Consider the following 12,558-nt stretch of genomic DNA (forward strand, 5'->3'; position numbering starts at 1 on the left):
GTTTCATTCACATTTTGGTGTCATTTTTATGATGGCTCTTTAAAATAATTGAGTAATGTTTTTTCCTTTTCTCTTAAACAGTTTTGCATAAGATCACTATTATTTATTACTTAGATACTTGGAAGAATTTACAGTGAAGCAGCAAGACCTGAAATTTTTTTATTAGAATAACTTTAATTATAAATTTATTTTACTTAATAGACATAGGACTATTTCAGCTTTTATTACTTCTAACATCTGTTTTCATAAGCTGTTTTTTAGTTGTGTATTTTTTCAAGAGATTTGTTCATTTCATCTAAGTTTTCAAACTTAGTAGCATGAAGTTGTTTATATATCTCCTTAACTTTTTATGTATCTAGGGTGTATAGTGGTGACCTTTTTTTCACTTATAATTTCATAGTTTGTGCTTTTATCCCTTTTTAAAACAGCCTGCCTTAAAGGTTTATTAACTTTTCAAAAGAAAAACTAACTTTGGGCTTTGTTGATTTTTCTCCACCATATATTTGCCTTCTAGCTCATTCATTTCTGTTCTTATCTTTATTTCCTTCCTTTACTTCCTTTGGGCCTAATTTTACTTTTTTCTCAACATCTCAAGATGCTGATTTTCACCTTTTCTTTTTTTCTAATATAGGCATTCAGAGCTATAATGTTCTCTATGAATACTGCTTTAGCTGTGTCCCACAAGTTTTCATATGTTGTATTTCATTAGCAAGACGTTTCCATTTCCCTTGTAATTTATTTTTGACTATGCATTTTGAAAGAATTTATTAGTATCAAAACATCTAAAGATTTTCTATATATTGCTCTGCCATTGATTCTAATTTAATTACACTGTTATCAGAGGATATTCTCTGTGTTATTTTGACTTTTGATATAATATATATGTTATATTAAGGTTTACCTTATGCTCCTTAATACCAGCTGTGCTGATAAATGTTTCAAGTATGTTCTGCCATTAGTTGTTTGGTATAATGCTCTACATTTTTATGTCAATTAGGCAAGATTGGTTAATTGTGTTTTTCAAATCTTCTAGGTCCTTAATAAATGTTGTGCATCTTATCTACTAGTTACTAAAAAAGAAGTGTTGAAATCCCCAAGTATGATTGTGAATTTATCTTATTCTACTTTTAGTTCTGTCAACTTTTGCTTTATGTATTTTGAAACTGGGTTATTATGTACATACAAGTTAGTATGATTCTGACTTACCATTTAATTGACCTTTTTATCATTATGTAAAGTAATTAATAATGCAACACTTTGAAGATGTGATGGGCAAGAGGCTGAAGAACTAACCTTAAAACCTTTCAAAGGGCAGAACTGAGCCTCTTATTGCCTTTCAGAGCTAAGGAGATAGGGACTCACCAGCTTCTCAATCACAGCAAAGGAACAAGAGCAAATCAAAGGTGGAATAAGCTTTACAAAAACTCTATGTCAGCACTAGCCCAGCTTAATCTGTGACCAGTTTCTTTAAGTGATCTGTCTCATCTGCCTTAACATCACCAGGATAAATTCTTTGTGGTAGAAAAGAACGTCACTGAGAGCAGAGTATCACAAATTTGTTCCTAAAGACCTAGATAGTAAATTATTTTGGCTTTTTGAGCAAATGGCAAAATCAAGGCAATTATGTAGACATTTTTACAGCCATTTAAAATGTAAAACTATTCTTAGCTCACAAGTGGTTAAAAAACAAAATCAGATGGTTGGCCTAATTTGGCCACAGACCATAGTTAGCTGACCCTCGATCTAGACCCTCTCCATGTCTGGCATAAAATAAAAAGATTACTAGGTATGCAAAAAGGCAAGAAAATGTGACTAATAATTAAAATGAAAAAGGAGACCCAGAGATGATTCAGAAATAGCGTTTAGCACACAGACTTTCAAATAACTATAATTTATATATAAAAATAGAAGAAAGTCTTCACAAAAATTTTAAAATGGAGACTTTTAAAAGAGAATTAAAATCTATAAAAAATAATTCTAGAATTAAAAATTTAAACCTAGAATTAATAACTCATTTGATATATTTAACAGCAGATTGAGGCCAGGCATGGTGGCCCACGCCTGTAATCCCAGCACTTTGGTAGGCCAAGGCTGGTGGATCACCTGCGGTCAGGAGTTTGAGACCAGCCTGGCCAACATGGCAAAACCCTGTCTGTACTAAAAATATAAAAATTAGCTGGGCATGGTGGTATATGTCTTTAATCCCAGCTACTAGGACGCTGAGGCAGGAGAATCACTTGAACCCGGAAGGCAGAGTGAGCCGAGATCGCTCCATTGCACTCCAGGCTGGACGACAAGAGCAAAACTCTGTATCAAAAAAAAAAAAAAATTAGCAGATTCACTCAGCATAAGACAGTGAATTAGTGCACTTGAACACAAGTCAATAAAAAGAAGATCCAAACAGAAGCACAGAGAAAATAGTAGAAAAACAGAGCAGAAAACGTAAGAAACATGCAAAACAGCCATAAAGGCTGAAATATTTGTAATAGAAGTCCCAGAAGGGAATAAAAACAAGGAAAAGTTATATTGAAGAGGTAATGTCTGAGAAGAAGTAAATTAAAAGAAGGTATATTTACATATTAGAATATAAAACAGTTAAAAGCTGAACTACATCTATATAGATCAAGATAATATCTCAAAAATATCATGTACTATGAACAGGGCAAAAAATTTGTAAATAATGATACCATTATGTAAAGTTTAGGCACAAAAATATTGTTTACATTACATAGGCACTATTAATAATTTATTGATATATGGATGTTTGTGTGTGTGTGTGTTTGTGTGTGTGTGTGTGTGTGTGTGTGTGTGTGTGTGTGTATAAATGAACTGGAAGGATGCATGCAAAACTCATGTCAGAAATTATTTCTGTGAAGGGAGAGGAGACCACTCAAGAGCAAAAAATAGAGGGAACTTCAGTTTTATCCATAGAGTATTTATTTTATTTGTAAAAAGATATGAAGCAGGTATGACAAAATGTTATTAAGAGTTAATTCTACCTCTTCCATGGGTATTTGGAAGTTTGTTATATAATTCTTTGTGCATTCCAATATTTAAAAGTTTTTTCCCAATGAATTTTTTTAAATCTACCTCTATGCTACAAGTCTCTTCCCAAGAAAAAAAAAAAAAGCAGTAATTAATGGGCATCATAATTTAATCACTTCAAGACCAGCATCATGTGCTATGTAAAAATGATTGGCAAGTTTGACTTTAGGCCGTAATATTTAACTAGATAATGAAACTCATTAAGTGTCAGACAAACAAAAACTACCAATGATCTGAATACATTTTCCTTTTAAACTTGCAGTTATTTCCATTGTAAATACCACCTTAGAAAACTAATCTTTAGTCGCATTTTTCTGTTCGTAACATCTAATACTGTTAGTGATTGTTAAGAATCATCTCTGTCAGTTTTATTTCTACCTGATAGGTATTCTTTGTGTTCTGGCCTTTCTTCATTGTGATTATATGTCAGTCATTGAACTAGCATTATTTGGTACCGGACAAGTCCTTCCCATACACAAAAACCCCTTTAGTGAGTATGTAGGAAATAGAAACATAAAGAAGCTGCTATTCCTACTTTCATTAAGTTCACTGCAAAAGGGGAAAAAGGCAAAACACCATAAAATCAAGACAAAGTAAATTTTATGGTGGTGAGCAGAGTTTTGGCAGCTACAGAGGAGGCAGCAGTTAATTACAGTTATGGAAGACTCAAGAGGGTACATTTGTATGTACTCTTGAAGGAAGAATAGAATTTCATCAAAGTAGTCATAGAAACACTAAGTGCATATATACTGTATCCCCATAAAATCAGAAGACTAGTGTGGCCAGAATAGAGGATTGTTTGGGAAACCAGTCTTCTGTGTGGGGTCTATTTGAACAGGAGGCTTGGAAGTTTGCTTGTAGTCAATTTATTGAGATCCTTAAATGGCATGGTGAAAAGTTTGGGATTTATTCTGTAGACAGTGAGAACCTACTGAAACATTTTGTGTAGGGACATGAGTGATGGGCTTGAACCAACATTTTAGGCACACTGACAGCAGAATAATAGGGAAGGGAGCTGAAAGTTTGGAGGCAAAAAAAGCCAGTTAGAAAATCACAGTCGAACTCAAATAGGGAAGTGGAGAGGAGGGAGAAATGAGAGATATTTCTGAAGAGTAATTGTCGGGACTAAAAGGCTAATGGTTCTCAAAACTAAGCTAGTTGAGACCTGGTTTTTATGCAAGTTGATTCTGAAGGAAGGAAAGAAGGAGGAACATAAAAGGACAAATAGGATCAAGAATGAGATTCAGAGATTGTTTTGGGGAGTGCTGTTTCTGTAGCATAGCAGACAACTGGAAATTCCCTGAAAAGAGTCAGGGTTAGAGATAAAGAATTGAGAACCCTTATCAGAGAGAGAATAGTGAAGTCATGGGAGTAGATGGACTTACCCAAGGAAAGAGAGAAGCCAGGAGAAAAATAAATCCACGGTTGAAACAGAGGGGAATGCCCACATTTGCTGGTGGGTAAAGAGCCACCTAGCACAAGCACTGAGTGTGAATGTGACCAAAGAGAGGGGATACCTGGAGGTGGCAGTGTCACCTAGATAAGGTAGGTGGAATATGCAGAACTCTGTAGCTACACCACGGGGGTTAGAGTCCCTTCTTTTTTTTTTTTTTTTTGAGACGGAGTCTCACTCTGTTGCTAGGCTGGAGTGCAGTGGCACGATCACGGCTCACTGCAACCTCTGCCTCCCGGGTTCAAGTGGTTCTCCTGCCTCAGCCTCCCAAATAGCTGGGACTATAGGTGCGTGCCACCACGCCTGGCTAATTTTTTGTTTTTTAGTAGAGATGGGATTTCACCATGTTGGCCAGAATAGTCTTTATCTCTTGACCTCGTGATCCACCTGCCTCGGCCTCCCAAAGTGCTGGGATTACAGGTGTGAACCACTGCACCCAGCCAGAGTCCCTTCTTAGTTACTTATTTTGGGCAAGTTACCTGACCTCTTTGTGCCTCAGTTTCTGTACCTGTAAAACGAGGATAATAGTAGTACCTACCACATAAGGTTGTCATGAAAATTAAATGAGCTGATTTATATGAAGTAATTAGAACAATGCCTGTTCTTACATAGAAAATGCTATATATGTGTAGTCATTGTTTTGTTCTTGTTACTTTCTAAAATAAAGTTTGTAAATATATTTTTTACTATTTTACAGTCATATATGTATACACATATAGTCATTCAAACAGTCAAATACTTTTTGTCCGTGTTGCCCAGTAAACTTTTTTATTTTCTGTTATGCTGACTGGCTATTTTGCATCAGAAACCACCTCCTTTTTAAAAAATTTTTATTTTGCAAAGTTGCGAAAACAGTAGTTTCTATACCTTACTTTTGCTAATGTTAACATCTTACATATTTATTAAAACCAGAAGTTATTAATATAATACTGTTGTCTAATCTACAGACTTTATTTGATTTTGCATTTTCCCAGTAATAACTTTTTTCTTGTTCACAATACTTCCAAGATGCAACATTCACTTAGATGTATTGTCTCATTAGTTTCTTTTAATCTATGACAATTCCTCAGTCTGTCTTTGCTTTTGATCTTGACACATTTGCAGAGTACCTGTCAGTAGTTTTGTAGAAGCTTCTTCAATTCAGGTTTGTCTCATGTGTTTGCATGGTTGGGTTGGGGTAATTCATTTTTGGCAAGAATACCACAAAAATGATGTTATAGCCTCCTGAGTGCATCATATCAGGGATGTGTGACATCATTATGTCTTACTACTGGCGGTATTAACTTTGATCACTTGGTTAAAATGGTGTTTTTGGCTGGGCGTGGTGGCTCATGCTTGTAATCCCAGCACTTTGGGAGGCCAAGGTGGGTCAATCACGAGGTCAGGAGTTTGAAACCAACCTCGCCAACGCAGTGAAACTCCATCTCTACTAAAAATATAAAAACTAGCTGGGCATGGTGATGGGTGCCTGTAATCCCAGATACTCAAGAGGCTGAGGCAGGAGAATCGCTTGAACCAGGGAGGCAGAGGTTGCAGTGAGCCAAGATCGCACCACTGCACTCCAGTCTGGGCGACAGAGTGAGATTCCATCTCAAAAACAAAAAAACAAAAGAGGTTTTTCAGGTTTCTCTGCTAAAAAGTTACTGTTTTTTCCTTTGTAATTAGTAAAAATTACGTGAGGAGATACTTTAAGAATCCATAAATACCCTAGTTTCTTCAATATACTTTCTCCTACACTGTCCACTTAAGCTGCCTGCCTTTCAAGAGTAACTTCTCCCATGCAGAAGATACTGTTGCAAATAAAAGACATCCTCATCTGCATGTTTTCCAGTACCTCTTTCTCCACCCTAAACCACTTTAATGTACTTGTACATTTCTAGTACGAGTGATTATTTCATACCAACGAAATCTTACTTTTCAGTGACTGAAAAGATGGAAGTTATTTGCTAATACTTGTTTATCAATACCCATTTAATGATGCTTCAGATGATCTGTGCTCTTTCTTCTTTGTCTGTCACATTCGAGTTATCTGACATCTACCAAGAATAGTTCATAATTATTAAGAGTCCAAAGAATATGGTTAACTTCATGCAGCTGCTTTTGCAGAAGTACTAATAAAAGCAAATGTTTTGTAAAAAAAAAAAAAAAAAAAAAAAAAATTATAGCATTCTTTGATATTTCTTGCCTACAAAAATTATTACTGTGACATTTGACTAATGGTGATTTTTTAATTTTCATAATTTCACCTATGTTGATTAATTAGAATTCTACCATAATGAAGAGCCATCCCTTATCTACATTATTTAATCAATTATTTATTTTTGTAGGTATATATTTACATCAGTCTGGACTTAGATACTTAGTCCTTGGGTCATAATCCCCTGCTTTCATTATTAATTTTTTTTGTACAAATTGTTCCAGATTTGGCCATTAGGTGTGCCTTCAGCTTGTTTTGTGTTCTATTGGCATGTCCCCATCATTTTTTGAGCATTCCTTTCTGGCACCACAAGATGTTCCAGGCTTCTTTTGTATTGTCCCTACCATAGCTCTGGAATCAAACCTTCCTCCAAAAACCACTGATTCCTTTTGTTAGAGAATGATATTTAGGAAACAAAATCTGGATCCTAGGCGTGCTCATTGCTCCTAGGATTCCATTGCTTCCAGGCCCAGGAAGTACCTATTTTCCCAGTTTCCTGGCCATCTTTCTGAAAAAGATGTCCCCTGTGCTTCTGTTTTGGGAAAAATGGGACTTAAGACAATCACATATTCAGATTATGAGCCCTGTGAAAATAGTAATGGAAAACCAATACTCTCTGTTCTTTTTCCTTTTTTCTTTCCTAGTTCTTCAGTTTGGATTCACAACTATTTTTGTGGCAGCTTTTCCCCTAGCACCACTTCTGGCCTTACTGAATAACATAATTGAAATTCGACTTGATGCTTACAAATTTGTCACACAGTGGAGGAGACCTTTAGCTTCAAGGGCCAAAGACATAGGTAAGTTGGATTTGGGTATGTTTTTAAAATAAATATTAACCATCTGGTGAATAAAATTTTAAAACCCGCAAACTTTAAATTTTTAATTATGGTCTCCATTTAAGATAATTCACCTAATTTTTGCAATGAATAATTATATTAGTTTTAAATAATATTAGTCAAGAAGTAAAGCTGCCTATTTGGAATTTTATAATTTCCAATGCTAGAGGATTTGTTCTTAAGTAGATTCTCAATTTGATTGTTTCTATCTTAAGATTATAGAATCTAAAATTTAGATTTATTATCACTGACATCCTTTTTAAAATAGATCTTCCATTTGCTTAGCCTTAATTTGTTCTTTCCTAAATGTTTGCCCAATTTACATGAAGTATAATCCAGTTTTTCTAAGGGCAGAGATGAACTTTGGTCTTTGACTAGAGATGCTGAATTGAATCAGATGCAGTCCTCATGAGAGCTGCCTGAGATCAAAGACTGTCTTTTTTCTATTCATTTCTACATTCAGTGGTTAGCAATCACCCAGCCAATATGTGTGGAAGAGAATTGCATGTGGATGTTCTTGCTAATTAAGTCTTTTAACCTCCATATGAAACACACACACATTCAGTGAGCACCTACCCTAGGTCAGTGTGTCATGGGCAGCACCCACAAAGATGAACAGAAGGGACCCTATCCATGCCCTTAAGGAGCTACCAGTCTGGTGGGGCTTGACATTATTTGTGCTGATCCTATCAGATGCTGTTTTGGAGCTTTATCATTGACCAGAATTCTCTGCCTCATGTCTGATCCTGACTATTAAATCACGAACATGTAGACACTTCCATAGAAACTCCGTTAGTGCCAAGTTGTTTGGACAAATCCTTCTTCCTGGTTGCAACAGTCAGTATTTGGAAAGATGAAGAAAGGACCTATGAAAAGGACTTTTAAAAATGAATTCCCTCATTTTTTCATAATTATTACCTCTGCTTTGTGTATGGAACTAATACAACACTTCTATTTGAATAGGAATTTGGTATGGAATTCTTGAAGGCATTGGAATTCTCTCTGTTATTACAAATGCATTTGTCATAGCAATAACATCTGACTTTATCCCTCGCTTGGTGTATGCTTATAAGTATGGACCTTGTGCAGGCCAAGGAGAAGCTGGGCAAAAGTAAGTTTGCTATAAAACCATTATGCAATTTCTATTTCTAGCCATTTTTTGAGGTTGGACACTCAGAAGACTTTACACTGGAGAATATGGGATACACACCCAGAAGGAGAGGCCTGTGATAGGAGAGGTAGAATTATGATTTATTATAAATAATAACACTCTCAGCCAAAGAAAACACATCCTCATCTACTGAAGAGTTGGAGGACATACAATTCAAACAGGTTTTAGATGGAATCCAATGTAAAAGTAGCAATTAATCATTTTCCCCATCTCCAAATCTCTGCCCACTATGAATTTAGAAATATGTGATATGCTAATGTATAGCAAAAAAGTAGTGTATGATATGTATATAGTTATGTCATTTTATGAGTTTGCAAAAGGAAAGTTACAATCTGATTTACATTGTGCCATTATGTGTAGACTCTGCAGATCTTACATAGGAAATCCGGAACTATGTACTGAGTACCAATAGGTCCTCAGTAAGTATTTGTGGAATAAGTAAGTGAATTATTTTTTCCTGGGTATTGACCTGACCGATGCCTATATTACCCGAAGCAAATTGGGTAGACTAAACTCCCTGGAGGGGATCAATTCTGTGGCATTGCCTCAGTGGTTTGCAAAGCCAGGGCACTCTATATATGGTCAGATAAAGCCTAGTCAAACTTATAACATATTACCTAGTTTTTATTCCTGTACCTTGGAAAAATTGCAAGAAGTCTTAACGTACTTCTAAAATCCCTGTTTGGCTAAAGCCAAAATAATTAAATTCTTATTTTAGGACTTTGGTGTCTATAGGTCAGAGTGAGGTATGTTTGGGGATCACAGGGTCTTCTTAATAACCCAGAAATCACCCTACATAGGCTGCTGTGTACTTACACAAGCAGCCCTGGTTCACTAGCCTGAGCCAGATAATTTGTCCTCTACAGCCATTGTAATTGATCGACCCCAAGGAGTTAAGTGGCACCAAATCAAATCAACCAAACTCATGCAAACCTGGGCTGGGTTCAACTTCATTATGAATCCTATGTAAATGGGCTAAGGCATGGATAATTGAGTAATTTCATAAAGCTCACAATCCAGTTATTTGAAAAGGCTTCTATAAAATTTTTGACTAATGTAAGCATGTGGCCATGACACACTAATTATCTAGCAACTTTCAGTGAGCATACCAACCCATTTTAAGAGAAATTTAAAGACACATTATCTTGCCCAGTTACTTCTTTTTTTGGGGGGGGCAGCAATTTATAGATTTTATTTTATTTTTTTATATATATTTTATTGCGTTTTAGGTTTTGGGGTACATGTGAAGAACATGCAGGATTGTTGCATAGGTACATACATGGCAATGTAAACCACATTGCCTTCCTCCCCATCACCTATATCTGGCGTTTCTCCCCATGTTATCCCTCCCCAACTCTCCACCCCCTGCTGTCCCTCCCCTAGTTCCCCCCACACAGATCTCAGTGTGTGTTGCTTCCCTCCCTGTGTCCATGTGTTCTCATTGTTCAACACTCACCTATGAGTGAGAACATGTGGTGTTTGATTTTCTGTTCTTGTGTCAGTTTGCTGAGAATGATGGTTTCCAGGTTCATCCATGTCCTTACAAAGGACACAAACTCATCGTTTTTTATGGCTGCATAGTATTCCATGGTGTATATGTGCCACATTTTCACTGCATTTCTTTCTAATTGCAATTATCATCGAGAGTCTCTGCTTGGCTTAGCCTAAAACAGCATACCTTCACTCAAACCACTTTCACATGTGTTTTAGATTTGATTCTCAAAACAGCCCGGGGAGTGGGATGTGCATTATAATCTTCATTTCGAGGAGCAGGAAAAGATTAAAAGAGGTTAAATCCAGAATCACAAGGCTGAGTAACTCTGGGAGCCCAACATCAAGATAGAGCCTCGACTCATTCTCCATCCTGCACCTCACAGCCCTAGGGGCTGTCCCTTAACCGTAAACTCCCTGGAGTTTCCATCCCAATAGTTTTTGGTTGTTTCCCAAATTCAAATATGGTGAAATCTACCTTGTTTTAGGGGGAACCAAAAAATAAAATGTAAACCTTTATGCATAACTGATAGAGAATCAAAGCTTTAGAATTTTAACAAACTATTAGATTTAAAACAATGTCCATGGTGACTAAAATGTATCTAATAGCATCCTTAAATCAATTTTATTGGGCTCTTCAGAGCTTTTCATTTTACTTCTTTTTTAACTTTTCTCTTTGACTTAAGAGCCTTCTGCCACTTTCAATTTATAGATCTTTTATCTTCTATTCCACTGGTCATTTTTTATGTATTCAAATAGTTAAATTTATGTATGTTTCTTCATGAATCTTACTTTCTGCCCCATTGGCCACTCTATTACTTTTTAGATTTTTTTTCTTTTTCCAATTTAGAAATGCTTTAGAAATTATTGAAGTCATAGAGTAGCAGAATTGTCAAGGTGTAGAAAGTCATTGGCCTTTGGAATAGTACAGTGATTGCTGGCTCATCCCATTCTTATGCATTAAAGGATTGAAAACAACAAGTGGCGAATGGTTTTCATGGCAGAATTCTCACCTGTAAATGAATGTGTGGTCTTCTCTGAAGTTACATGGAAGAGATATGCATCCTCATCCAAACAGCACTACTCTATATAAGACATTTTCTAGATCTTTCTTGGAAGTGCCTACAGAGGCCATCTGCCAGTTCTTTAAGACAACTGACTTTATATTCACAGGAAACTCTACCTTTATCTGATACTTTTTTCTTGGTACTTCTCAATTCTCCCTGATCATCATTGTAGCCTCATCTCCTCTGTCTTACTGGGAGCTGGTGGTGGGTCACAGTGAGGGTATGTAGCATTCCTGCTGGTAAACCCAGTGATACACATGGTCTCTCTACTACCTGTGACCTTCCTGCTATAACAGTGGGTCAATGAGTTGATACTTGCATGCCACTAGCTGAACTTTATACAGCAAAGTATGAGAAATCTCACTTGCCTGAATTGATGATGGCCTTAACTATTTGATGTTGGCAATAGCTAACAGTCTACAAAAGGTGAAAGGAATTAGTGAAATACCTAGCCATCCATTTTTTCCCCAATTATGGAAATGAAATAAAAGGAATACATACATGGCTGATAACTGTGTATTCATATACTAGGTCCACATTTCATGCTTTGCACTCAGGAGAAACCACCCATTAGAGCCACATTTTCAACTTGGATTTATGACTGTCATTACATGCATAGGCCCATGAGACAAGTGTTTTGTTTAAATTTAAATTTTCTTAATGTAGTTTTTGAGTAGAACAACCAATGGACAGCAGCATTAGCCTTGATAAAGCCTTAGGGCTGCTCTGTGAGATAAGAGTGCAGCAGGGGTCATGAATATTCCATTTCAGTGCTGGGCCTGTTTTTTCACCAGTTCCCAGAACACCTTTCCCTTCCCACAGCTCAGATCTTGAGAAAGACTCTGCTAAAACTTACTCCCTCTCTGTGACAGCTAGTCATCATCAAGGCACTCATTTATTTTCATGTCCAGTTCTAGACAGTTCATAGGTAAGGGAGACATCATTCCAAATTACCCTTTCAGAGAGTAAGTAGTAGGGGAGGCCTGCTAGCCGTTGGGGTTAAGGCATGTTATGCACCCACTGACCATTTGTTTTCACCCATGAGTGACTTGACAAATGGGCCTTCAGCTTGGTTCATTTCTTTTAAGGCCATGATAAAGCCAGCAATTTGTCTTGTGCAAAATAACACGCAGAACCCATGTGTTCTCAGAACTGTGTTCATGTCATCATTTTGGTTTAGTGTTCAGCAGCTTGGAATAATCATGCCAGATGCGATAATGAAGAGAATTTGAAGATCCTCATTTATTCGTTTAATCAGTAATTATTTACAGACCTCCTGCTAGATACAAGAAAAAATG

At 36.4% G+C, this 12,558-nt stretch overlaps 1 protein-coding gene across 8 annotated transcripts in view; it reads left to right on the plus strand.

Annotated features, from left to right (window-relative positions):
- The window catches only part of ANO4 (anoctamin 4), a 398,033-nt gene that overhangs the window by 371,753 nt on the left and 13,722 nt on the right, over positions 1 to 12,558 (plus strand). For all 8 annotated transcript variants that reach the window (XM_032298965.1, XM_032298973.1, XM_032298986.1 and 5 more), the window contains 2 exons: positions 7,340 to 7,492; positions 8,495 to 8,642. In XM_032298965.1, the coding sequence (XP_032154856.1) occupies positions 7,340 to 7,492; positions 8,495 to 8,642 (301 nt within the window). The remainder of the gene's footprint in view (positions 1 to 7,339; positions 7,493 to 8,494; positions 8,643 to 12,558) is intronic.

The sequence above is a fragment of the Sapajus apella genome, unplaced genomic scaffold, assembly GCF_009761245.1.
Source record: "Sapajus apella isolate SASKATOON/1434 unplaced genomic scaffold, GSC_monkey_1.0 scaffold2, whole genome shotgun sequence".
NCBI lineage: Eukaryota > Metazoa > Chordata > Mammalia > Primates > Cebidae > Sapajus > Sapajus apella.